Consider the following 27,870-nt stretch of genomic DNA (forward strand, 5'->3'; position numbering starts at 1 on the left):
ATTAAGAATAATAGTAATAATAATAATGACATCTTCTATAACAACAACAACATTTCAATCTGTATTTAGAGTGAAATACATTAGTGGTTTGAATCATTTAATTCTATCAAAACAATTGTATAAAGGCTTTGGAGACGATGGCGTTGAAATCAATAAACTTCTCAACAACCATTTAAAAAAGAGAAAGTATATTAAATAATTAGAATTTATTAATATTTTTTTGAAAACAAACAAACAAATTGCATTTTGAGAATTTTTTTTTTATTTGTACACTTTGCTAACAATTAAAATTAATAATAATAATAATAATAATAATAATAATGACATCTTCTACAACAACAACATTTCAATCTATATTTAGAGTGAAATACATCAATCATTTAATATTCAATCATATCAATGATATATCAAAACAATTGTATAAAGGCTTTGGAGACGATGGTGTTGAAGATGGTAAACAACGATCATTAAAGGGAAGAGATATCATCAAGTTACCTCGACTCGAAATGATATCACACTTTGCAATGCCTTGGAACTTTCTATGTCATTATCTACCGAAAGATTATGGTCTTTTACTATATGAACGAATGCAAAGAGTGATCATTGAATACTGTCATCATCCCAATGCAACATTGGATACACTCGAACATCTATTGGAATGGTCTCAAGTTGACATTGATTGGGACCACTTGAACATATATCCAAACGATAAAACTTGTCAAATATTAGAATATCTTGTAGAGATATGTTCAAAAGAGAATGGAGAGAATCGTAGCTTTCTCAATATAGCAATGCGAACTGCATGCGAGAAAAACTACCTATCGACTGTCAAGTTGATAGACTCTTTCAAAGATGTTCAGCTGGATGAATCAGCAATGAATATTGCTAGTATGTACGGAAGCGTTGATATTGTAAAGTATTTACACGAGAATAGAACTGAGGGATGCACATCATATGCAATGGTAAGTATTTTAAATGATCATTTAATACAAAAGTGAAAAAGAAAATATAATTAATTAATTTATGTTTGTTATCATTATATTTGTAGGACGACGCAGCAGGAGGTGGACATTTAAATGTTGTAAAGGTAAGTAGACACTTTGTTGGTTATAAATGTGTAATTATATTAACAAAAGTCTTTATTCTTCTTTGTGTGTTGTAATTATATATTACATAAATATATATATAGTTTCTTCATTTTCATAGGACCGAAGGATGTAGTGAGTTTGCTATGGATGGTGCCGCTCAAAATGGTCATTTAGAGATTGTTAAAATATGTTTTAATCGCGATCAAAATAATCAAACAAACCATATCTTATCATCATTTATCTTTTATTTAATCTATCTAAAAGTTCTTACATCAACATCGTACTGAAGGATGTACTATTGATACCATTGAATTTGTGAGCCAAAATGGACACATCGATGTCTTAAAATTCCTACAAGAGAATCGTAGTGAAACCGAAACAACAACCAATGCAATGGATTATGCAGCTAAAAATGGTCACATTGAAATTGTAAGTTATCTTCAAGAGCATCGTACAGAAGGTGCATCGACCGATGCTATAGATGAGGCAGCTCGAAATGGACACATTGAAGTTGTAAAGTATCTTTATGAGCATCGTGGTGAAGATGTATCGCCCGGAGTTATAGATGATGCAGCTAAAAATGGTCACATTGAAGTTGTAAAGTATCTTTCAGAGTATAGTAGTGAAGGTGCAACAACCAATGCTATGGATATGGCAGCTAAAAATGGTCATATTGGTGTTGTACAGTATCTTCACCAACATCGTAGTGAAGGTGCAACGACCTATGCTATGGATGGGGCAGCTGAAAAAGGACACATTGATGTAGTACGGTACCTTCATGAACATCGTAGTGAAGGTGCAACAACTTATGCTATGAATGAGGCTGCTGAAAATGGCCACACTAATGTGGTAGAGTTTCTTCATTTCAATCGTACAGAGGGTGCATCGACCAATGCTATGGATGGTGCAGCTCAAAATGGACACATTGATGTTGTAAAGTTCCTTCAAGAGCATCGTAGTGAAGGCGCAACAACCTATGCTATGGATTATGCAGCTGAAAACGGCCACTTTGAAGTGGTCAAGTACCTTCATTTCAACCGTAGTGAAGGTGCAACTACTGATGCTATGGATTTAGCAGCTCGTCTTAATCACATTGATATTGTCAAAGTATGTAGTATAACACTATTAAATATCTTGAATGAACATTGACACCTAATATAATATTATTTATTATATTAATTATAAATTTATTATTATAGTTTTTACATTTTAATCAAAGTGAAGGATGTGATAGAGCTATCGAGTTTGCGTGTGGCTATGGTCATCTAGATATAGTTACTTTTCTCATCAGTGTCGGGAAACAGATGACCAACCATGCCATACTACTACAAAAGGCATCATATATGGGGCACTATGATATTGTCAAGCTGATTCTCGAGCAATTTGCAGATAAACTGGATAAAGAATCAATCGAAATAATCATACAAGATATTCAAACCCTAGATCATTTTGAAATCTCTCAGCTTCTTGTAGATCATTTAGAACAATATGATTGAAAATCAATTCAAGAAATAACAAAATATAAAATCATTTAATAATAATAATAAATAATAATAATAATAATAATAATAAATGTACATAATTATGAACAGATATTGTCAAGCTGATTCTCTCACATACACCCTGGTTCGTTATCTCTGTGAATCAATTTAGTTTAAAGTGCACAGGTCGGTTGGCTCTCGTGGTAAACATCTTCATCTAACCTTAAAAATCTTGCAAAACTTTCACCAAAAAAGATCATAGGTACCAGTTCCACACACACGTGTCCCAACACTTGTAAAGCGACCATTAGCGCACACCGTTTAAATCACCATCGATGAGCTCATTTCAATGGTCAACCTACAACTCTTCAACAGAGCAACCAACAATGACTCCTCTCTCGAAAGCCAAATCTTTCATTTGTTAGTTTGTTACAAACAAATAAATTAAAAAACTACCTATAGTAATCATTATTCAATGGCCCAAGTAAACACAAAGGGATACATTCCCCAACTAAAGTATCAAATCACTAAAACTGAAAAGGCTGTTGATAAAGCAAAAGCATTTTCTGGTAAGTAAATATATTTTCTGGTTTAACCTAGATATTTCACCCACACTAACATAATATTTCGATCAATACTTTTTATTTAATAGATGAATTTTATAAAAAGATGACCAAGAGTAGTATGAACTTTGTCAATTATGTAGAGAATCTAATTACTGATAAAACAACGAGTACTCGTGAAATCTTGGGCTTTGTAAATGTAGAAGACTACTATATCAGAAAAGATGCCGAGACCAATTTCATCACCCTTGTTCTCTACTATCTCGACGAAGAGGTAAGAACCATTTTGGATTGGACCAAACCAACTCCTCATCCAAGACTGCTAGAGATCTCTTCAAGTGACAAAGTAAGAACCTGGTACAAAAAGTATGCACTCCTCTATGCCCATTACCGTGTCAGTGAGGATGCTAAAGCCAAACTTAACATTCCTTTAATAGAAAAAGCAATCAACAAAATGGCATCATCTGTATGTACCTTGATTCTAAAAAAAAATATCATTTCAAAAAATTGATCAATATTAATATTATTACTTGTGTATTTTCTATAATATTAGAGAATCCATTCCAAACAATTGGCTGCTATTTTCAAATTCTCATACATTGAACGTAATCCAAGAATGGTTCTGTACCTCCCAAATGCAACCAAATGGCTTGGAGAAGTGAAACCCTTTTATTTGCATACCGATCGTCTCAAAGAATGGGAGCATGACTTTAAAGAGAAATACCAAAAAAATAGGGCAGGAGTAGACTCTTCTGACTATGGTCTTGATAATGTATGTTTTCAACTATTTATTTAAAGTATGATCATTGTGTAAATTAAAATCTTTTTTCTTCTTTAATAAGATCAAAAACACATTGGATTTATTAGATCCAACTGGAAAGTCTTCAACAGAAGTAGCTCATTATTATAAATCCTCGCAATATGGATACATTGCTACAATGGCAAGCTATGAAAACATTACAAGAAGTGGTAGAGATATTCATGGTATTTCGGTTGAACTACAGACCAATAATATTATGAATCAGATCCAAGAATTGGAAAAAAAATCTGTTTTGACTGCAGCTGAAAAAGATTATTTTAAAATATACAAGGATCTTGTTTTGGCGGCCGGTGATTTTGCTGGTCTCAAATCATTGCTCGGTATTACCATAAGAAGGGCCAATGAACGCATTGCACCATACGTGGACATTAAAGATAGCTATCGTTTTGATAGATTTAGATCGCCAGAATTTTTGGAAGGCCAAATGAGATCAGTGTATCCTGAACAATTGGCCAAGGTTCCCAAAGGTATCAACTTTTTCATGTCACTTTGGAGAGGTTCTCAATCAATTGCCATTCTAAACAACGTTATCAACTATGACCATAAAAAAGGGTTGCTCAACAATGCTCAAGTGGTTGGCGACTCTGTCTCGATGGTACTCGATTTCTTCACATCGTTTGAAAAGGTTGACCGAGCTTTCACAACCCCATTTGCATTTTTGGGAAAATCCATTGCAAAAGGACTGGCCAAATTCAAGTATGAACGTGTTGTAAATGTACTCACCAAAGGAATGAAATTCTTGGCCGCTTCTTCATTCAATACATTTGTAAGCACAAGGCTATGCCCAGCGCTCCTTGTCCTTTCATCTGCACTCAATGTCATCGATATTGTCAAAGATTATGAAGAAGGAGATTGGGGTTCTTTGGTCATGGATGTTGCATCACTTGGTCTAAACATTGCTTCCATCATATTGTTGGTGATTGGCTCGTCGTTGGCTGGACCATTATGCTTGCTATTCGCTGGGCTGACACTTCTTTTTGGTGTTGTCAAAGAAATCATCAAAAAGCCAGAGCTCACACCTGCTGAAAAGTTTATGCAGTCAAAACATGTATTAAAAGAATATATCTTGGTTCCTGCTGCTTAAATTTATTATATTTATATTCATATTATATATATGTATTATAAATTTTTATTAAAACAAAAAAAAAAAATTAAATAAAATAAATATTTGTTAAACAATTATATATCTATTAATTTCTTTTTTAGAAATCATCATAACCAATATTTTTGTGTTTGTAATATTTTCTAGGTACTGGTAATGAATAATTCAAGATTGTTGATTTGAATTGTTGAGTGAATTGAGTTTCAAAATAATGTACAATTTCATAGTGATGCGTACAGAGATTCGTGTTTTCATAGTAACCGGCACAGAAACATTTAATCTCGACTATAGTTTTCTCTTGTAATGTGGTAACGTTGAACGATGATACAAGATATTTGACCAATTCAAGTCGACCAAAAACTGCTAAACGAAGGATTGCCTTTTCAATGTTTTCTTCTTGACCATCAGTCAACTTTCCTTGTTCCTCTTTTTCTTTGACTAGAATATCAACAAAGAATGTCATCATTTCAATTGTTATTGTTAAACTTGATGATTTGATTACTCTTGCAATATCTACTTCATTTTGGTGATTATTGTATAAAAACTATTAAAAAAAAAAAAAGGAATAAATCAAATTAATAATTAATATAATTATTTAATTATTATTTACATACTTTAACAATTTCAAAATGATTATTTAAAGCTGCACCAGATATTGCTTTACGAGTTGCACCTTCAGTTCTATTTTCGTAAAGGAATAAAACGATATCCATGAACCCATATTTACATGCATTATCTAGAGCTTCAGTGGTACATCCTTCTTGACGGTGGTTGTGAAGGAATTGAACAATCTCTAAATTTCCATATCTAACAGCCAAATCCATATCATTTGCCGACCAAATTTGATATTGGTTGCTTGGATAATTGTCATGAAGAAAAGATAAAATATCTAATCTACCAATCTTGATTGCCGTTTGAATGGCCACCGATGTACATTCACATTTGACAACTTGAACAAGATAATGAATCATTTCAGTGTTTCCACTTACAACTGCCTTTTCGAGTGATTCAGTAGTGCATCCTTCACTTCGATTTTCATGCAAGAACTTGATAGTTTCAAAATCGTCATTGTAAGCTGCCATATCCATGGCAATGGTTGTTGCACCATCTGTACGATTCTGATGCAAGAACTTTATAATTTCAAAGTCCATGCAATAATCAAATGCTTGAGTTGTGCAACCTTCAGTTCTGTTGAAATGTAGAAACTTTACAACTTCGATATGACCTTTTAAAGCTGCATAATCCATAGCATCCTCTGTTGCACCTTCACTTCTGTGCTCATGTAGGAACCGTACAATTTCAAGGTGTCCGTTTCGAGATGCATTATCCATAGCCTCGGTAGTTGCACCCTCTGTTCTGTTGAAATGAAGAAACTTTACAATTTCTAAATGTCCAAACCAAGCTGCTTGATCGATTGCCTCGGTTGTTGCCCCTTCACTACGATTGAAATGTAGAAATTCAACAACATCTAATAATCCAGCACTTGCTGCATTATCCATGACTCCTGAATGGAATACTCCTTGATGTTTTTCTTGACCATGAAAGAACTAAAAATAAATAAACAAAGTGAGTATATTATAATTAAGGCAATATATATTAAATATACATACTTTAACAATATCAAGACTATCTTTAGTGGTAGACGTTAAATTGATTGATTTATGTGAACTTTCAGCACCTACATTGTCATGAAGATACTAACAATAATAAACACAATTATTAATATATATATTTTCTTCGATGATGATCGTAGATATTGAATAATATACCTTTATTATCTCAAAGTTATTACAGTCCTTTTAAAAAAAAAATGATTTTAGTTTATGATTGATTTGATTTGATTTGATTTGATTGATATCACTTACCATTGCACCTAGAGAAGATTCATTTCTTTCATGTAAATATTTTACAATGTCTATGAATCCTTGACGACTTGCAATACTCATTAGAGTAGTTGGTCTTGGTATTTCTAGTGGATAGAGTAACTTTAAAATAGAGAGATATCCTTTTTTAATTACACTACCCAAACTAATATGAGGTTGATTCTTTGTGATGTTTGGATATCTATTGATGATGTATTCCAACACCTCTATATTTCCATTTTCAACCATAGTATTGATATCAGGTTGTTTATTTGGTTCATAATCTACTGACCACTCCAATAGATGTTTGAGAGTATCCAATGTTGCATTGGGATGACAACAATATCGACTTATAACATCTGCTCTTCTCAGAGGTAATACTTTATCGACCGACGGTAGATAATGACATAAAAAGTTCCAAGGCATTGCATACTTTGTTATCATTTCAAGATGAGGTAATTGAATGATATCTCTTCCTTTGGTACTTGTTGTACGATACTCTACTTTTGCTATTTGACCAACATGATTAAATATCAATGATCTGATATAAGGTGACCTTAATACATCATTCAATGTTGTTGTTGTTGTTGTTGTTTGTGACATTAATAATATTATTAACCACTAACAATGTCTTTCTTGTTTCCATCAATTTTAAAAGACATTATATTTCTTTATTGTTTTTTTTGCAACATCCGACCTCAAAATAAGACAAACAATGTGAAATCTAATATCATTTAGATCAAGAGAGATTACACTCTCTCTGTGCTTGCTTGTTCATGTTCCCTCCTCTCAATACTAGTATTAACACAACCCCCCCCCCCCCCCCTCTTCCAATTTTTAAATAACAAATGGTTGTTTGGGTGGTATACGTTGTCATTATCGATCTCTCTGCACCAATCAAAATACCTGTAGTTGATGACAATTTTGAGTAGAATCATGATCACCAAGCATAGGAGATCATTTCAGCAATCAATACATTCATTGGATCTTGTTATAATCTATCTACATACAGATTTGGAAGTAGATGAAAAAGGTGATCATTGGTATTATTATTTGATGATGAACCAGGTGAAATAGGGTAGTCATTGGAATATTATCATATCTAAAACTAGTAGATGTTTAAAAATGGTAGTCATTGGAATATTCCATCACTACCCAAAACTAGTAGATGCTCAAAACAGGTAATGATCAACTATCAGCTCACAACCAATAATTGAATTAAATATTAATTTCCTTTTACAGTGCAACCGATTAGTATAAATAGAGCAGTTTTGCTCTTCATCATTATTTTAAATCACAAATCAAACAACAATAACTAATTCACAACAACTACCATACACACATAATAATAATCATATTAAAAAATGGCAATTGAAATCATCAACTTTAACCGTGAACTCCTCCAACTCCAAAGACAATCTTTGGATTCACACCCAACCACCAACTATTTCTATATTGTATTTTGTATCATTGTTTTCTTATATACCATCCAAAAGCGTGACAAGAAGTCGTCAAGTCGCTTGATGGAAATACTCTCATCAACTCAATCAATCAGTATTTTAGAAATCAACTTTATCAATCGTATTGTCAGAACCAACAATGCTGATATCTCACTCGAACAATTCTGTCAATCATACCTCATCGACTCAATCACCCTCCAAAACAACATCATCTCATCAATGAATCAATTCTCACCAAGTGATGTACAAATCAAGAGCAAGAGCTGCTCTTCATACTATCGTCTCACTGGAAAGTATGATGCTTCGACCAGCGTCTTCCAAGGAATCATGATTGACAACACTCAAGAAAAACAACAACTCAAGAAACTCAAGAATACCTTGACTCACGATACACTCACCGGTCTCCAAAATAGATACCATCTCAACAACAAGATTCAAAAGTTTTGTGCCAAGTCTTCATCTGAACAATGCTCAATCTACTTTATCGATCTCAACAAATTCAAACAAATCAACGATACCCATGGACACGACAACGGTGATGTTGTCCTCAGATCAGTTGCCGATCGTTTCCAACAATTCGCCGACGAATCAGTTCTCCCAGTCCGCCTCTCTGGCGATGAATTCCTCATTGTCAAACGCAATGTAGAACCAAACACACAAGCTGATCAATTCATTTCCAGCTACCTCTCAAGTGTCCAATGCGACGCTGTCCAACTCAACGACTCAACCACCTCGATCAAAGTAACTCTTTCCTTTGGAGGTGTTGTATTCAACAAATCACAATCAACCCAAACCGACAAGTTGATTAAATGTGCCGATGAAAGAATGTACCAAATGAAAAAGAACCTTTTACCAAACGGCAATACTACCGTTACCTTTACTGCTTAAATTAATAAATATTAATTAACAATAGAAAAAAGAAAGTAGTGTACTTTTTTTTTTTTTCTAACACGCCCCTCAAATCCTTGTCTTGTCTTCTTTTTTTTTTTTATAACTTCAACAAATAATAATATTGTAATAATGACTACTACGATAATAACATTTCAATCTATCTATAGAATGAAATATATTAGACAATTGATATTCAATCATATTAATAATATATCAAATCAATTGTATCAAGGGAGTATTTTTGATGGTAGAGGAAGATCATTAAAAGGAAGAGATATCATCAAGTTAACATTACCTCGACTCGAAATGGTATCAAAGTTTGCAATGCCATGGAACTATATTTGTCATTATCTACCAACAGATGTTGATGAAATAGAATTCAAACAAAGAAAAAGAGCTATTACTCAATACTGTCATCATCCCAATGCAACGTTGGATACACTCGTACATCTATTGGAATGGTCTCCCACCGTTCAAATTGAATGGCACTACTTGAAAAACAGTGGTTGTGATATAAGTAATCAAGAGATATTAGAGTATCTCATCAAGAGGTGTTCTGTAGCTGTTGCTGGAGATTCGAATTACTTTCTCGTTTGGGCAATGAATAGTGCATGCCTGAATGGGTATCTCGAGATTGTCAAGTTGCTAGACTCTATCAAAGATGATTTAAAAATAGATAAAACAGCAATGGACAGAGCTAGTAGAGTATCAATTGACATTGTAAAGTATTTACATGAGAATAGAACTGAAGGGTGTAGTCATTATGCAATGGTAAATAGAATCAAACCAAAAAGAAAAAAGAAAAAGATAGACTTATAAATCTTTTTTTATTAAATTAATGATTGTAGGATAATGCTTCAAGTAATGGTCGTTTAGATATTGTAAAGGTGTGTGAGTCATGATACAATGTTAACATTAAATATGAAAGAAATATTCCAATATTAACATGATCACTTTTTCTGAAATATTATTTATAATAGTTTCTTCATTTTAATAGATCTGAAGGTGCATCAGAGAATGCTATGGATATGGCAGCTCAAAATGGTTATTTAGAGGTTGTTCAAGTATGTAATATTATCACCAAAAATCAACCGACTAAGCAATTTATCACAAACACATTAAATTTTCTTTCTTACTTTCTTTCTTTCTTTCTTTCTTTCCTAAACATTTAAAGTTCTTACATGAACATCGTCAAGAAGGATGTAGCAAAGTGGCTATGGATCAAGCATCTCGAAAAGGCCATTTGGATGTGGTCAGGTATCTTTCAGAGCATCGTAGTGAAGGTGCAACAACCGATGCTATGGATTGGGCTGCTGTAAATAATAACATTGATATTGTCAAAGTATGAACTTAACAACAACAACAACAACAATAACTAAATTGACTTTGGCAATTTATTTATTTATTTATTTAATTAAATAATTTAATTTATTTAATTTATGATACAATCAACAGTTTAATAATTAAATTCACAACAACTACCATACACACATAATAATAATCATATTAAAAATGGCAATTGAAATCATCAACTTTAACCAACTCATCCAAAGACAATCTTTGGATAGATTCCCAACCACTCTATCAACCAACTATTTCTATATTGTATTTTGTATCATTGTTTTCTTATATACCATCCAAAAGCGTGACAAGAAGTCGTCAAGTCGCTTTATGGAAATACTCTCATCAACTCAATCAATCAGTATTTTAGAAATCAACTTTATCAATCGTATTGTCAGAACCAACAATGCTGATATCTCACTCGAACAATTCTGTCAATCATATCTCATCGACTCAATCACCCTCCAAAATAATATCATCTCATCAATGAATCAATTCTCACCAAGTGATGTACAAATCAAGAGCAAGAGCTGCTCTTCATACTATCGTCTCACTGGAAAGTATGATGCCTCGACCAGCGTCTTCCAAGGAATCATGATTGACAACACTCAAGAAAAACAACAACTCAAGAAGCTCAAGAACACCCTAACTCACGATACACTCACCGGTCTCCAAAATAGATACCATCTCAACAACAAGATTCAAAAGTTTTGTGCCAAGTCTTCATCAGAACAATGCTCAATCTACTTTATCGATCTCAACAAATTCAAACAAATCAACGATACCCATGGACACGACAATGGTGATGTTGTCCTCAGATCAGTTGCCGATCGTTTCCAACAATTCGCCGACGAATCAGTTCTCCCAGTCCGCCTCTCTGGCGACGAATTCCTCATTGTCAAACGCAATGTAGAATCAAACACACAAGCTGACCAATTCATTTCCAGCTACCTCTCAAGTGTCCAATGCGACACTGTCCAACTCAACGACTCGACCACCTCGATCAAAGTCACTCTTTCCTTTGGAGGTGTTGTATTCAACAAATCACAATCAACCCAAACCGACAAGTTGATTAAATGTGCCGATGAAAGAATGTATCAAATGAAAAAGAACCTTTTACCAAACGGCAATACTACCGTTACCTTTACCGCTTAAATTAATAAATATTAATTAACTAAAAAAAAAAAGTAGTGTACTTTTTTTTTCAAACACCTAAACAAAAATTGTCTTGCAATCAATGCTACCGTTACAATATTTAAATTATTAATAATTTTAAATCAAACATAAATTAGTATACAATTCATTAATAATTGGTAACCAGACATTTTCATCAATAAAGGTACAAATACTAATTACTTTTTGTCTTTATCAAAGGCTCCTTGATATTCTTCTTGTCCATGAAAAAACTAAATAAATAACCATGATAAAATGTTAGCTGGGTAACAAGAATAAAGAGGTAATTTGATGATATCTCTTCCTTTGGTACTATGTAAGTAAGACCCAATGGGACTAAAAGTATTATCAACATGATTAAATATCAATGATATGATATAAGTTGACCTTAATACATCATTCAATGTTGTTGTATACATTAAGTTGTGTTTGTTGTTAAAGGAGTAAGAAGATGCATCCTTTTTATATTTTTATTATTATTTAATAATTTTAGAAAACCTAATTCTCGATATTTTTCTTTTTCAAAAAGGAGGTCAGTCACAGAGTTATTCATTTTATTTTCGATACAAATAATAATGGCTACAACTACGACTACAAATACAAATACAACATTTCATTATATATTTAAAGTGAAATATATTAGACATTTGATATTCAATCATGTTAATGGTATATCAAAACAATTGTTGGTTGGGACAGATAAAAGTAATAGAGATGATGGTAGACACCGATCGCTAAAGGGAAGAGATATCATCAAAATACCTCTACTTGGAATGATATCAATCTATGCAATGCCTTGGAACTTTGTTTGTCATTATCTACATATATCAGATCTGAATACTATTAATCTTCGTGATCAAATAGTAATAACAAAAAGAAAAAGAATCATCAATCAATATTGTCATCATCGTAATGCAACAATGGATACTCTAAAACATCTATTGGAATGGTCAGATGACGTTGAATTTGATTGGCAATACTTGATCGGAAAGAGAAGTGGTATAATCAATCAAGAGATATTAGAGTATCTAGTCAATAAATGTCCTGCTGCTGGAGAGAATGCGTTTCTATCTGGTGCAATGGAGGTGGCATGTACCAATGGCTATCTCTCTACTGTCAAGTTGATACACTCTACTAAAACTGTACGACTCAACAAACAAATAATGGACACAGCTTGTAAAAATGGGTTCATCGACATTGTAATATACCTAAACGAAAATAGAACAGAAGGTTGTACTACAGATGCAATGGTAAGAACAAGTTAATTAAAAAAAAGAAAAAGAATTATTTCAATTAATTAATTAATTCTCTCTATTATAATATATAGGATCAATCAGCAAGAAATAATCATTTAGATGTTGTAAAGGTGAGTTTGTTATAAATATAAATAATATTAAGTTAATATTAACATTTTTTATTTAAATATTATTTATTATAGTTTCTTCATTTTAATAGAACTGAAGGTGCAACAAAGGATGCTATGGATTTGGCAGCTCGAAATGGGTATTTAGAGATGGTTCAAGTATATATTCTATTGTACTCTATTTTATAAACAATCAACTTAACTCATTTCTTGTCTCTATTTTTGTTGTAGTTTTTACATGAACATAGAACTGAAGGATGCTCAACATATGCTATAGATTATGCATCAATGTATGGTTTCATTAATGTAATACAATTCCTTCATGAAAATAGAACTGAGGGTGCGACAAGTGCGGCAATTGTAAATGCATCGGTAAAGGGTCACATTGAAATTGTAAGGTACCTTTCAGAGCACCGTACAGAAGGTGCAACACGAGGTGCGATGGATGAAGCAGCTGAACATGGATATATTGATGTTGTAAGGTATCTTGATCAACATCGTAGTGAAGGTGCAACAACCAATGCTATGGATAATGCATCAATGAATGGTCACCTGGAAATTGTAAAGTATTTACATTTCAACAGAAGTGAAGGTTCAACAACCTATGCTATGGATATGGCAGCTCAAAATGGTCATATTGAAATTGTACAATTTCTTTCAGACCACCATACTGAAGGTGCAACTACAACTGCAATGAATAGAGCTGCTCAAAATGGATACTTTGAAATTGTAAAGTACTTGCATTTCAACAGAACAGAAGGTGCATCAACCAATGCTATAGATTTTGCAGCTGAATTTGGGTATTTAGATATTGTACAATTTCTTTCAGAGTATCGTAGTGAAGGTGCAACCATCAATGCTATGGATTATGCATCAAAGAATGGACACATTGACATTGTAAAGTATCTTCAAGAACATCGAAGTGAAGGTGCAACGAGACGGGCAATGGATTACGCATCGATGAACGGACACTTGGATATCGTAAAGTACCTTCATTTCAACAGATCTGAAGGTGCCACTACCAGTGCCATGAATAATGCAGCTAAACAAGGTCACATTGAAATTATAAAGTTTCTTTCTGAACACCGTACAGAAGGTGCAACACCTAGAGCCATAGATTTGGCATCAGAATTTAATCATCTTGAAATTGTCAAAGTATGTACATGTAAATAATTATTTATTTATTTATTAAATATATACTAACATTATTTATTATTTATTACTATAACTATTTAATACTAGTATTTACATGCCAATAGAAGTGAAGGATTCACAAAAGCAGCAATTCAAGCAGCTTGTCATAATGGATATTTGGATATAGTTTCTTTTTTAATCACCGTTGGTCGAGAGAAATGTGATGTCGAGTCACTACTATCAACAGCATCATCAAAAGGTTACTTTGATATTGTCAAGTTGATTACCTCACAATTCGCTGCAACGAAATTAAATGAACAAGGTACTGAATAAATCAAAAATAATTAATTATTTAATTATTTATTTTTTGGTCAAAGATCACAAAAGAGAACGTCGTTCGTCGTTCTTTTGTCTGTTCATTTTCAATAATAATAATAATATTTCTAACTGACGAATACAGAGAATGAGAATGTCTTCAAGAACAAGTACTATAAATAAAAGATGATTAATAGTAGTAAATCAAACAACAACAAACAATCAAACAAACAAATATCTCATCTTTAAAATGATCGCCTCTACTGACAATAATAATACTATGAAAGCTGCTGTTGTAGTTGCTGCTGGTATGTATATCAATGATCATTACATATATATACATACACATAATAATTAGTATAACACTATAGGTAAATGGGAGATTAAACAAATACCGATACCACAAACAACCAAGGGACAGGTTAGAGTCAAGGTGATGGCATGTGGTGTATGTTACTCTGATTCAATGATTGTTAGTGGTAGAGTAGGACCGATATTTCCAAGAGTACCTGGACATGAAATAGCTGGTATTGTAGATGCCTTGGGTGAAGGTGTTACAAAGTTTAAAATTGGTGATCGTGTCGGAGTTGGGTTCTTTGGTGGAGGTCATTGTGGAGAATGTACAGACTGTCTATCAAATAGTTGGGTGACATGCAAGAGTGTTGGTGGATGTGGTATATCTTTTAATGGTGGGTTTGCCGAATACACAGTTGCACCACAAGATGCATTATCTCGTATCCCAGATGAAATTGATTTCCTTCAAGCCGGTCCATTCTGTTGTGCAGGTGTCACTGTATTCAACTCTATCCGTAACCAAGGTTTGAGAGCTGGTGATTTGGTCGCTGTACATGGTATTGGCGGTCTTGGACATTTAGGTATTCAATTTGCGAGAAAGCTTGGATACGAAGTCATAGCAGTCTCATCAGGTGATGATAAAGAACAACTTGCCAAGGAACTCGGAGCACACCATTACATCAACTCTACTAAACCAGATGTAGTTGGTAGATTACAAGCACTTGGTAATATCAAGTTGATCATGTGTACTGCACCTGCCAAAGAATCTGTTGAGCTCCTTTCCAAGGCACTAGGATTCAATGGAAAACTTTTACTTTTGGCCATTATGAAAGAACTCACAATCAACCCACTCCAACTCATCAGCAAGAATCAGTCTGTCGTAGGATCATACTGTGGTGATAGTCGCGATACTGAAGACACACTCAAATTTGCAGCCAACCAAAACATCAAATCCATGCTTCAAGTATACCCACTCGAACAAGTTGAAGAATGTTTAAATAATATTTCAAAAGCTAGATTCCGTGCTGTATTAAAGATTGGTGATTTTTAAACCAAACAAATTGCAAACATCTATTAACTATTAACTATTAATGAATAATAAATCAAAAACTAAACTAAAATATATTTGTATATATACATGCATTTTAATTTTAATTGCGTAATTACGTATTTATATTGAATTGGTTGGTTGGTTGAGAAGTAAAGAAAAGTGTATACTTTGGTCCCCATTTCATGACAAATAAACGGGACTAAAACAAAAGTAGACACTTTTCTTCACAACACTCTATAGGAATGTTCTGTGATTCATCTAAATTGCTGACCTGTCGACAGGTCGATACCACCCTTTACACATTTTGTTGTTCAACAAAAGATCGATGAGTTGTATATGCGTGTTGATAGATGATGAATATCATCCTCTATTCGTAAATGAACTTTACGAACTGTTGATACATGGTGATCAAACCAACGAATCTTTGCATCTCGCTGCACATTCGAAGATATTCAAATCCACAAGCCGTCATCAAATCGCAGATATCATCGGAACAGACCTACAGCTTTCAAAGAAAAGACTCAAAAACAAGATCCATCAAGATGGTAGACGATTCAAGCAAGGACATACCGATCCAAGGCCAAGTGTTGTTATAAAATCCAAAACTGTATCCGATAGTGATTATCAACGGGCCATGCCCGATCGTTGTAGTGGATGCCGTACAAAGTTTAATTGTAATTATTAACTCTCTCATTACCAAAAATTTAACCATACTTACTCATACTTACTTTCTATCACAACCAAATAGCTCCAATGTAAATATATTCTAAATAGGTGTGTGTTGGTATATACTACTAATAATAATAATTAGACAGGTGAAGACTCGTATATACTACTATGAAGGGGAGAGAGGAGAGGATCGTTGCTCTTGCTCCTGTTGATGTAATTGATGAAAATGATTTCTAATTATTGTTATATTATCAGTTAAAGTTGTTGATTTTATGAGTTGGTTAACTCGTTGTATATTGTTGGATAAACCTGCACGATCTAGTTCACCGCTAAAGAACTGATTCGTTGTTGATATCATTCATTTTCACAGTTGAGGGAGCATTGAGGTTGGATGTGTAGAAATTGATGTCATCATGTCTGTGTTGAGGAGAGATGAGAGGGTGTGATGAATTTAGTCTAATGTTGTACAAGTTGAGAGAATCTTGAATGACAGCAAGACTACCAAAAGTCTTATCCATATTGAGGTATAAATCATTGTTGTTGATAGTACTGTTCACTGTTACTGATTGTCTGTTGTTGAGCGTTTGTAGAACTAGATCCTGTACAATGTTGTTGTTTGTTTTAGAGTACTCAACTCAAACAAATCTACTCTCTTACTTTGAGAGATCAAGCATGAAATTCTGCTCACATTATTTAAAAAGATAAAAAAAAAAAAAAAACAAAGATCATCCCCCACCCTCACCAATTTTTTAATTACTTGGGTCTGAAGTTAGGTTCATCACGAGTATCATATTTATACGCTAGAGTAGTATATTACTAGTAGTAGTTAGTAGTACAGAGAGAGAGTAATAGTAGTAATAGATGGGAGATAATAACCCAAATAAACTATCATCGTTGACTTCGATGGTAGGCAATATGGCCAATCTACCCAATCTCAAGTTCAAGTTTGATGTATCACAGATCAAGCACAAGATTGATGAAGTTGAGCATGTCACTAAAAAGACATTCTCTGCTATCACTGGTTTACCAATCGGTACATCTAGCAAGAAGAAATCAAAATATTATTATGATTTAAAGAATGTATGTGTTCGTCAAATTCGATCATGATAATCTATCTCAGAGAAATACACAAGACATTAGAATTAGAATACTAATCAAATCTTATCAATATATTTGATTATATATTATCATGTATCATATATATTAGGATATGGCACCAGGATTAACAGAAGAACAATTTGCAGCATCAATACCAGAAGGATTCTTTAAAGAAGGATTCGATCCAACTAGATACATACTCGATAGTTTACCAAATACAAATGATGACAAGGAATTAGATCAATACCTTGATGCAAGAGTAAACGATTATTCACGATCTATGGATTATGTAAATTCAAAATTATTTAGTAGAGTTAGAAAAAATTATACAGAGTTTGGTATGAAACAAAAAAAAAGAAATAGAAATAGATAATTATATAATATTATATTAATATTTTAATTTGTTTACTTTTTAAATTTTAGTTGAGGGAATGGCACAAATTCATGAAATAGGAGTAGAGTTGCAAAGCTCTACGGTTATGTGTTCAACGGGTAGACGTACATTGGCAAAGACTAAAAAGAATCTTACACACACTGCCTTTTTCATTATGAGTCGTTACAAGAAACGTACAATGTATCAAAAGATTTTAACCGATCTGACACACATTCAATCGATTGTGACGTTGGAACGTATGTTGAAACAATCACTGTCCGATGGTGACTATCCAACCACCATCAAACTATATTTGGAGTGTAGACGTACAATTCATGACTATGGTCACTATAGTTGCATCCCAGAATTGGATTCGAATCTTCACCAAATCTATCAAGTCGTACAGGAACGTATTGACAAGGATTTCCTAAACTCTTGTCGTATGTTTAATCCAACCACCTATCAAAGAGTATTCACTGCCTACAAGTTGTTGGGTCGTGGTAATTCCATCCTCGATAAACTTAAAATTAATTTCGTCGATCCTATTGAACCTGAAACAAGAAATATTGTTTTTTCTCATGTATTACTAAGTGAAGTTAATGTTATGAATCCTGAACAATTTAAAGGGTAAAAAAAAAAATAGAAAAGAAAAGATAGAAAAAAAAAATTAAATATTAATTTATTTATTATTTATTATTTTTTTTAGAGTTGGATATAAAGAATTATGTAAATCATTACAAGATGAACATTTTGTTAATTGTTTATTAGCTATATTTGAATATCTTTGTGATATTATGACTAGTTTATATTTAATGAATCAATTCCATGTTGAAAATCCAATGTATGTTAAAAAACAAATACAATCAATTATAATTTATTTATTTACTCTTTTTTTTTTTTTTTAGAGAAGAGGAAAGTAAAATATTTTCAGATATTAGTTCAGCTTTGACAAGATTTAAAAAGACTATATGGGATACAATGCAAAAACAGGTTACACATTTATTGGATAGAAAATTGGTGGCATTCAAGATTGATGATTTCCTTTTGATTTTGAATTCAGTGACCAAGATTTCAGAGATTGGAGAAGAGTTTAGTGGTAGTCCATCACATCATCTTCGTAAATCGATTATCGATCAGAGTAAATCATTCTTTGAATTCCTTCACAAGTCAAAGGTTGATGATATTCGAACGGTTTTGGAAAATGAATTTTGGACTCATATCCCAGTGCAATCAGATTTTAGTGCAAAGGTTGAATTGCGTTTGGACAAGAGATTAAAGAGTCACAACAACGATAAACATCTTACAGGTGATCAATTATTCCACGCCATTCAAGACAATGGTAATCCATTCTCTCAATTGATCAGTTATAAAAACAAAAGACAAACTTCAAATATTTCAATTTCTCCTACCAACCTTACTCCATCTTCTTCTTCACCTTCTTTAAAAGAAAAAGAAAAAGAAATTAATAAGAATAATAAGGATGATGATAGTAGTAGTGAAGAAGAATATTATGAAGAAGAAGAAGAAGATAGTGATGACGAAAATAACAAAAAAAATAATAACAAAAAGAATAATAATAATAATAATAATAAGAGAAATGGAAATGGAGCATCAGGAGGAAAGAAAACAAAACAAGAAGAAAAGAAAGAAGAAACTAAAAATGTTTTAGTATCTTCAGCTACCATTTCTTTTGTTAGAAATATTGCAAAGTATATTGAATTGATGGAATTGTTGCCACATATTGCAACCGATATTTTTGCAGCCATTTGTCAGTTGGTGGAATACTACATGTACACTATTTATTCGTTTTTGGGACACTTGAACCCACAAGGATACAGCTTGGAGGCACTCACCACCAAGATTGAAAAGACCATCTCTCAGGAAAAGCAAAACGAAGATCTTTCATTTACCAAACCAGCATTGTTCAAGTTTATCAATCGCATGAAGGAGCGTCTCGGTCTGCCCCTCATTGCCACTGCCTCGTCCAACCTCAGTTCCATCACGTCGGGTCTCAGCACCATTGGCAATATCTCTGGTATCTCTAGCTTTGCCAATTTGGCATCGAACCAATTCTCACAGATAAAGTCGGTCATTAAAGAGACGACAGCCACGGTTGGAAACAAGCAGAAATCACCCAATTTGGACGCCATGTATGCTACACCCGCCGGCAGCGGTCAGCTTGGAGGTGGTGCACCCGCTTCACCAACGAGTGTGCGTTGGATTGCGCCACGTATCAACTACTCGGCTTTGGAGCTCGGTGATCCCAACCTCATGTTTAATTTGCCCGTGCGTATCATTGCCGTCGAGTCACTCTCGTTTATCGAGGAGGCGTTGCGTGTCGCCTTATCAGTCTTCCAGCCTCTGCTGCCATCCAACCACACGGACAAGATCAACGAGTTTTATGCACAGGTCATTAGCATCATTCCCGACTTGCAGACACACTTTATAAAGACAACAGTGTCTGCCTATTTTTCACATGCGTGCGGACCACTCTATTTCTCCAACACTATTGCCGAGGAACGTTGGAACAACAAAGAGGTGCGTGGCACCAAGATGGTGGCCTATGCCGAGGACTTTTTAAAAGAGTTTAACAAGTTCTTTAAACGTCTAGACGACGCCATCAAACAACAAGAGTTTATCACGGCCAAAGAAAAGAAAAAGATTGTCGTGGCTTCACTCGAATTCTTTGTACAACAGTTGGTTGATGGTTACAGTCGCGTAAAGTCGTGCTCACCAGAAGGTCGTAACAACATGGTGCAAGATTTGCTCAACATTAGCGCCAAGCTAGAGAAACTTGCTGGCGTCCCCTTTAACGTCAGCTATGCCCAAAACTATCTCCGTGGTTACATCACATTTGCTGCCCTCACCGAACCAGAAATCATCCAATGGGCTCGTGACCATGAGGAATATCCTATCAAACACGTCTCCACTCTTGTACTTCAATCTGTATCCTCTAAAATCGATAAAAATCAATTGGTTCAACATCTTGAAGAAATGGATCGTAAACGTAGACATTTATCATCAGTCTCTACTACTACTACTACAACAAAATCAAATTAAAATAAATGGTAAAATTAAAAATATTAATCTAAATAATTATTATTATATTTAATTATTTTAATCTTTTCTTTTTTAGTTGATTCCATTTTCTTGATATAAATTGATATATTTTACTCTTGGTTTTCTTTTGCTTTATGTTGTTATTGGGTATTTGATGTGCTACTTCATCTTCTCCGTCATCTTCAATTAGATTCTGTGGGAAATATTGTTTAAAGAGTTGGTGTATTTCGAAATGACTACCACATCCAGGATATTGTTTAAGGTATGTTTTTTTCAGTCTATCATAATACCCAGACCATGATGTTTGTGTTAGTATCCGAATCAATGTATCTGGATCACACAACAATTAGTCTGCTCCTTGAAATTGTCATAAAGAAAGTAGAAGTAATCCAACCTTCCCCTACTTATTACAAGTGTCAAATCTTTTGGATGGCAACGAACATTGGTCACCGTGTGAGCTAGATAGTATAATAGTTCAATGTTTTCATTAAAACATGCATATGTAATAATGTATTGTGAACATGCCTGACTTTGACGATGCTCATAAAGGAACTTTACAATATCAATGTATCCTTTTTCAGCTGCCCCATCCATAGCCATTGTTGTGCATCCTTCTGTCCGATTCTCATCAAGATACTTGACCACTTCAATGTATCCTTTTTCAGCTGCCCCATCCATAGCACCTGTTGTGCATCCTTCATAACAATTCTCATCAAGATACAATTCATAGCTTTGGTTGTTGCACCTTCACTACGATGTTCATGTAAGAACTATAGTCTGGACACTGGCAAGTGCTAATTCGGAATATTAATTGTCTAATGTATTTAGCTTTAAATATATAATGAAATGTGGTGGTAGTTGTTGTAGTCATTATTATTCGAAGAGGTTAAAAAATTAAAATATAGGTTGTCTAGAGCAGAAGTCGTTTGGGTATAAATATTATATTATATTTATTCTATTCTATTCTATTCTATTCATTATCTTTGGATATATATTGTTGTAGGACAGTTGGACATTGTTCCTTTTGGTCTTGTGGTAATTGATCATACCACTTACAAAGAATATTTAGATCTTTTTCATCTTGACTTGTATACAAATAAGTTAATCCTGTTGTTCTTTGAATATCATAATCAACTATAATTAAATTAAATAAATCAAAAGAATTAGAATATATATTATTAAATTATTTTGTTTGTATCTACTTACAAGTTTGATTTCCATTTAAAATAGTTTGAAGAGCTAATTTAATATGTGATAAACCATTAAATGTTACAACGTCTGGATTGATTGATTTGACACCAAGATAAAGTTGACCGAGTGATTGAAGTGCAAAACATTTAACAGCAGATGTAGTCTTGTCCAATGCCAAATATTTCCAAATACGATTACCAATAATATAGTCGTGTATCCACAGCCAATTGTGTTGATTGACTGCCAACATTTCCAAAGGTTTTAATACCATAAATAATTTATCAGCGTCATTGACCAACGCATATTTATCCATCAATGATAATAAATTATTTCCCAATTCATTTATATCTTTTATACAATTATTTTCTACTTTTTGTTTTAATGTTTTCTAAAAATTAAATTAAATAGCAAAAATTAATAAATATCTCTTTTTTCTTTTCTTTTTTTTTTTTTGTATACTTACAATATTTGTAATTTCTTTTGATGTTAATGTTAAGAGTTTTTGATAAATTAATGAATTGATTGTAACCATGAATAAATTATTAACATCCATTGTTGTAATATTATTATTATTATTATTATTACTACTATTATTATTATTTAAAAAGTTAAAAGTTTCAATGATAATATATAAAAATCGAATGGTGGTTGGTGATAGTCCCAACATTACAATATCATAGATCAATGTATAAATGGGAGAATAGTCTTTAAAAGTTTGGCAGAAAATTGAGAATATTTCACTATAGTATAGGGAAATTGATGCTTTTGTTTTGTCTTGTTGTTGTTGTTGTTGTTTTGAACTTGAAAAAATGTTTACAATAGTTCCATTTAAATATCTAAACATTTCATTTTTAAAATTGATATCCTATAAAATAAAAAATAAATAAAATAGATAATTATAGTTAGTAACTATTATTATTATTTTTTATATTTCCTTTTCTTTTTCTTTTTTTCTTTTTTTTACCTTTTGTTTTAAAAATTCAAATGAAAATGTAATGATTTGATGACATTCTTTTGGAATAGGAACTCTACTTGCAGTTGATGTAGTTTTTGGTTTTAAATTATCCAATGCAGAGATGATTGATACAATGACAATACGAATCAATCCGAGTCGATCCTCTATTTGTTCCTTTGAATCAATGAAAGAGGTAATATTTGAAAATGTTTCTTGTGATGATTGATCACCTTTTTGTACCAATTTGATTTGTGATTTTACATATTCGCTAAATGTCATTGATACTGTTTTGGTTTTTGGAGAAGTCAATGGTAAAGTTGTCGTCGTCTTTTTGATGGATTGAAGGGATGGAGAAACTTTAGCAACTGGTTTTTTCAATGGAGATTTAGAGGTTACTGGAGATGGTTTCTTAAGTGGTGGAGATTCATCAACAGACATAACAATATCTGGTACAATTACAACGTTGGTTGGTTTTACAACTTCCTTTGATTGAGAAGGTGGTGGAGTGATAACCTTTTCCACCATTTCAACATCCTTTGATTGAGAAGGTTGAGGAGGTGGAGTGGTGATTACCTTTTCAACTGGTTGAACTGTGATTGTTTCCTTTTCAACTTGTTTTAATAATGTAGGTATTGGAGTTGGTGTTGGAGTTGGCATTGTTGGTTTAATTAAATCAGGTATTGGTGTTGCCATTGGTTTAATTATAGTAGGTATTGGTGTTGGTATTGGATGTTGGATGACCGTAGGAATCGGAGTTGGAGTTGGTTTAATTAAAATAGGTATTGGTGTTGTCGTTGGTTTAATTATAGTAGGTATTGGTGTTGGTATTGGATGTTGGACGGGTTCAATAGTTTTGGTGTTGGTTTTATCTTCATCTTCTGGCAAGGTAGCAATAACCTCTCTAACAGTTTGACCTCTAACCGTTCTCGTTGTTTTAATTGGTTGAATTCTTTGTCTCTTTTTTGGTGCATCTGCTGCTACTGCTGGTTGTTGTTGTTCTTCTTGTACAGTAGTAGGATTATTATTATTCACTGTGATTGGTATATCATCGATTTCATTATTTGTACGTTTGAGAGATGGTTTTTCAATTGAAGGTGTTGGAGGAAGGACAATGGAGGGAGAGGAAGCAGAAGAAGAAGAAGAAGAAGAAGAAGAAGAAGAAGAAGAAGAAGAAGAGGGTAGTTGAGGGATTTGCAAATCGTTGTCAACTTGCATTGGTTGAATAGATAATAATAGTGCATTATCCTTTTCAATTTCTTTTACCTCTTCTCGAGGTGGAGTTGAAGGTTGTTTATCCATTACTATTTCCAATTGTACTGGTTCAATTTCCTTTTCTTTCTCTTGTTCGAGTATTGGTGATAAAGATGGTGGTTGTTTATCCATTACTATTTCCAATTGTACTGGTTCAGTTTCTTTAACCAATATTTCCTCTTTCTTTTCAAGAATAATTGGAGAAGAGGATGGTGCTTCGATTGGTTTAATTTCCACACTCACATTTTCCAAGACATTTTCTACCTGTTCAACTGAAACCAAATCTGGTGCGACATGATGATGATGATGATGATGATCCTGTTCAAAATTATCCTCTACAATGGTTTCAACAACCATTGGTTTTGATTGTTTTTCATCCAAAGATTGAATTTGGTCGTCGTCGATATGAATAGTATCATTACCAAATTGAATATCGCTTTGACTATCATCTGTCATTTGATTACTATTATTATTATTATTATTATTATTATTATTATTATTATTATTATTATTATTATTATTATTATTATTATTATTATTATTATTATTATTATTATTAATATTATTATCTTGATTTGTTGTTTTGTTGGTTGATCCAAGAGGATGCTCTGAAAAAATAACTCCTGGTGAAATGGGTGAATCAATTGAAGTATCGGCAATTGAAAGGAATGAATTGATACGACTAAAAATATGAGGTGGAACAATTGCTGTTGGCATTAAATTATTTTCGTTTGGCAATGTTATAACATCCATCTTTTCATCGCTAATCGTTGTCTTTGTTGTCGTTGGGTGAATGGTCGTGGTTGGTATAGATTTAATACTATCTTGTGAATTATTTACAATTATTGGTGGTAGAATAATATTCCTACTATTACTACTATTATTATTTACATCACTATTTGAAGAATTATTATTATTATTATTATTATTTACAATTTCGCTTTCTATAATGGTTGGATTATTATTATTATTATTATTATTATTATTATCATCATCATGATTATTATTGATTTCTTCTTCGTGATTGTCATTATTATTATTATTGCTGTCATGATTATTAATAAAATTATTTCCACCAAATAGTTCTTGTTCCAAACCATAATCATCTTCATCTAAAATGGTTGATGATTCTTCTTCTTCTTCTTCACCACCACCACTTTGATCGTCTTGTTTTTGTTTCTTTGCCGATGATGATGACTTTTTAATACCAGCTGGTTGTTTCTTTGCCTTCTTTTCTAGTTGTTGTTTTTTAGATTCCTCTCGTTCTCTCTTTTTCTCCTCTTTGGCAGCTTCTCTTTTCTTTTTCCTCTCTTCTGCTTGTTTAGCTTTTAATTGTTTTTTTGTGTCCATAACTGGTTGTTCAATAGGTGTCTCTTCTGTCTCTTCAGTTGATAATAATCCAAGTAATTCCTTTTCATGATCATCTAAAATATCTTGCTCCACAGCTGGTATTTCTACCATTTCAACTTCTTCTTGTTCTATTTCTGGTTCTGGTTGTTGTTGAGATTGTTTAGGTTGTTTGGGATCTCTTTCTTGATAGATGATTTTGTTTGTTGATTGTGGAGTTGAAAATTGTGGACCAAGAAGAGATGATAGTGGAGGTGGTTTTACAAATTGTTTAACTGGTGATGGTTTTGGAGTTGGTTGTTTTTGTACTGATCGTTGTGGACTGTCAATGATTGATTGATGGTGATGGTGGTGGACTTCGACCATCTCCATCTCAGTATCACTAATAGTCGACATATGACTATCCAAAATATTCAACGACGTCGACGTTGAAGAAGCAGCAGAAAGAGATGTAGGTGCTGTATACTCTTCCATATCAAACATCATATCCATTGAACTATTATGATTATCTTCATCATCATCATCATGACCATTAGATGTAGTAGTAGCACCACCTTCAAATTGAATATCACTATGGTCTACATCTTCTTTTTCCATCATATTATTATTTAGTGTTGTAGTTGTTGTTGTTGTATCATCTTTCTCTTTCTCTTTTTCTTTTTCTTTTTCTTTTTCTTTTTCTTTTTCTTTTTCTTCCATATGACTATTCATGTTGTTCAAATCTTGTTGGTCTTGGTATGAATTAGACATGTTTGTTGAGAAATCATCGTCTGCTCCAAACCCACTACTCTCACTGCTACTTGTGATAGGTGCGCTAGAAATGGGTGCATGTATGATTGATTTACTACTGAATCGTAGATTTGTATTATCAAGCATAGCCGCAGATGATGATAATGGAGTTTTAGACATTCCCTTTTTACAATTTGAACAAGTCGTAGCAGTTGAAGAAGAAGAAGATAAAAATGAAGATGAATGCAAAGTTGAAGTAGTTGTACCTGTACCAGACTTAATTTCTTCTCTTGATTTATAGATAGCCAATTGTCTAGCCAATTTCTCGTTTGATCTTTTCATTTCAGAGTAACGTACTTTGAGTTCCTTGCCTTCATTTACCTTTTTAAGTAGATTATCATAGTTTTTAAGTTTCTCTGTGGTCTCGTGTGATTTGGCATCTTGTTGATTGAGGAATAGTCTGAGAGCGACCATCTCTAGTTCTTTGGTGGCATACTTTTTAGCAGTGTCTTCAGAGTTCTTTTCAATATCGGCAATCTTTTTGTGAAGTGGTTCGATGCTTGCTATAGCCTGTTCAAGTTGGTGTTTGAGATACTCTGATTCTTTCTTTTCAGACATATACATATGATTTAGTTTGTTGTAATCTATATTATTATTATTATTATTATTATTGGTTGAGTTTGTTGAGTTGTTGTTGTTGTTGTTATTGTTTTGTTTAAGCATAGTATTCTCCTTTTGAACAGCTTTGAGTTGTGCTTGTACATTCTTGTATCGTTCGATTAGTTTGTTGGTTGCTACCATCTTGCTTTTTATAGTCTCGAGGTTATGGTTGATAATACTGCTACTGCTACTCGTACTACTCGACATGAATGGTTTGTTGTTATTGTTGTTGTTGTTGATGAGATTAGAGAGACCGCCGCTACTACCAGGACTGTGGTGTAGATGACTGCCTCCAAGATGATTCAATATCATCGAGTTGGGAGTAGACGGTACATCCAACAAACTAGATGACCCTCCAGACGAAGGTTGCAATGTATCAAACACATCTGACAAGTCTGATAACCCATGATGGTGATGATTATTTAGATGATTAATATGATTATGATTATTATGTAGATGATCTTGTTGTAAAGAAGAAGAAGAAGAAGTAGAGGTTGATGCAGACGGGTCTTCGTGACTATTATTATTATTATTAAAATTAAAGTCAAACATCATTGAATATGAAATAATTGTATTTGTATTATATACTACTCTACTCT

At 33.1% G+C, this 27,870-nt stretch overlaps 11 protein-coding genes across 11 annotated transcripts; 8 read left to right on the forward strand and 3 right to left on the reverse strand.

The window, feature by feature from the left end:
* Positions 1-25: 25 nt before the first annotated feature.
* On the forward strand, positions 26-5,036 carry DFA_04354 (uncharacterized protein; the record flags this gene model as incomplete). The annotated part of the gene is made up of 10 exons (XM_004360030.1): positions 26-186; positions 362-962; positions 1,049-1,087; positions 1,190-1,267; positions 1,353-2,195; positions 2,288-2,362; positions 3,087-3,138; positions 3,222-3,598; positions 3,686-3,904; positions 3,975-5,036. The coding sequence occupies 10 exons, from the start codon at positions 26-28 to the stop codon at positions 5,034-5,036; spliced, it is 3,507 nt and encodes a 1,168-aa protein (XP_004360087.1).
* A 118-nt stretch (positions 5,037-5,154) lies between these two features.
* On the reverse strand, positions 5,155-7,519 carry DFA_04355 (uncharacterized protein; the record flags this gene model as incomplete). The annotated part of the gene is made up of 6 exons (XM_004360031.1): positions 5,155-5,598; positions 5,669-6,601; positions 6,665-6,751; positions 6,824-6,850; positions 6,920-7,039; positions 7,073-7,519. 6 exons carry the CDS (start codon positions 7,517-7,519, stop codon positions 5,155-5,157), a joined length of 2,058 nt encoding a protein of 685 aa, XP_004360088.1.
* Positions 7,520-8,280: 761 nt separating this feature from the next.
* DFA_04356 (uncharacterized protein) lies at positions 8,281-9,264 on the forward strand (the record flags this gene model as incomplete). The annotated part of the gene is made up of 1 exon (XM_004360032.1): positions 8,281-9,264. One exon carries the CDS (start codon positions 8,281-8,283, stop codon positions 9,262-9,264), a length of 984 nt encoding a protein of 327 aa, XP_004360089.1.
* A 132-nt stretch (positions 9,265-9,396) lies between these two features.
* Positions 9,397-10,615, forward strand: DFA_04357 (uncharacterized protein; the record flags this gene model as incomplete). The annotated part of the gene is made up of 4 exons (XM_004360033.1): positions 9,397-10,038; positions 10,116-10,154; positions 10,248-10,331; positions 10,442-10,615. The coding sequence occupies 4 exons, from the start codon at positions 9,397-9,399 to the stop codon at positions 10,613-10,615; spliced, it is 939 nt and encodes a 312-aa protein (XP_004360090.1).
* A 164-nt stretch (positions 10,616-10,779) lies between these two features.
* Positions 10,780-11,763, forward strand: DFA_04358 (uncharacterized protein; the record flags this gene model as incomplete). The annotated part of the gene is made up of 1 exon (XM_004360034.1): positions 10,780-11,763. The coding sequence occupies one exon, from the start codon at positions 10,780-10,782 to the stop codon at positions 11,761-11,763; it is 984 nt and encodes a 327-aa protein (XP_004360091.1).
* A 593-nt stretch (positions 11,764-12,356) lies between these two features.
* On the forward strand, positions 12,357-14,611 carry DFA_04359 (uncharacterized protein; the record flags this gene model as incomplete). Its single annotated transcript, XM_004360035.1, has 5 exons — positions 12,357-13,031; positions 13,109-13,147; positions 13,220-13,303; positions 13,376-14,299; positions 14,387-14,611. 5 exons carry the CDS (start codon positions 12,357-12,359, stop codon positions 14,609-14,611), a joined length of 1,947 nt encoding a protein of 648 aa, XP_004360092.1.
* A 232-nt stretch (positions 14,612-14,843) lies between these two features.
* Positions 14,844-15,938, forward strand: DFA_04360 (zinc-containing alcohol dehydrogenase; the record flags this gene model as incomplete). Its single annotated transcript, XM_004360036.1, has 2 exons — positions 14,844-14,901; positions 14,965-15,938. The coding sequence occupies 2 exons, from the start codon at positions 14,844-14,846 to the stop codon at positions 15,936-15,938; spliced, it is 1,032 nt and encodes a 343-aa protein (XP_004360093.1).
* Positions 15,939-16,263: 325 nt separating this feature from the next.
* DFA_04361 (uncharacterized protein) lies at positions 16,264-17,312 on the forward strand (the record flags this gene model as incomplete). The annotated part of the gene is made up of 3 exons (XM_004360037.1): positions 16,264-16,612; positions 16,863-16,898; positions 17,155-17,312. 3 exons carry the CDS (start codon positions 16,264-16,266, stop codon positions 17,310-17,312), a joined length of 543 nt encoding a protein of 180 aa, XP_004360094.1.
* A 156-nt stretch (positions 17,313-17,468) lies between these two features.
* DFA_04362 (uncharacterized protein) lies at positions 17,469-21,138 on the forward strand (the record flags this gene model as incomplete). Its single annotated transcript, XM_004360038.1, has 6 exons — positions 17,469-17,687; positions 17,815-18,043; positions 18,129-18,705; positions 18,785-18,919; positions 18,984-19,787; positions 19,917-21,138. The coding sequence occupies 6 exons, from the start codon at positions 17,469-17,471 to the stop codon at positions 21,136-21,138; spliced, it is 3,186 nt and encodes a 1,061-aa protein (XP_004360095.1).
* Positions 21,139-21,190: 52 nt separating this feature from the next.
* DFA_04363 (uncharacterized protein) lies at positions 21,191-21,738 on the reverse strand (the record flags this gene model as incomplete). Its single annotated transcript, XM_004360039.1, has 2 exons — positions 21,191-21,331; positions 21,550-21,738. 2 exons carry the CDS (start codon positions 21,736-21,738, stop codon positions 21,191-21,193), a joined length of 330 nt encoding a protein of 109 aa, XP_004360096.1.
* A 370-nt stretch (positions 21,739-22,108) lies between these two features.
* Positions 22,109-27,826, reverse strand: DFA_04364 (uncharacterized protein; the record flags this gene model as incomplete). Its single annotated transcript, XM_004360040.1, has 4 exons — positions 22,109-22,272; positions 22,345-22,717; positions 22,793-23,194; positions 23,294-27,826. 4 exons carry the CDS (start codon positions 27,824-27,826, stop codon positions 22,109-22,111), a joined length of 5,472 nt encoding a protein of 1,823 aa, XP_004360097.1.
* Between the last annotated feature and the right edge of the window lie 44 nt (positions 27,827-27,870).

Source organism: Cavenderia fasciculata (genome assembly GCF_000203815.1).
Source record: "Cavenderia fasciculata unplaced genomic scaffold Scf_Dfasci-G-o-33e01.r1-3, whole genome shotgun sequence".
Classification (NCBI taxonomy): Eukaryota; Evosea; class Eumycetozoa; order Acytosteliales; family Cavenderiaceae; genus Cavenderia; species Cavenderia fasciculata.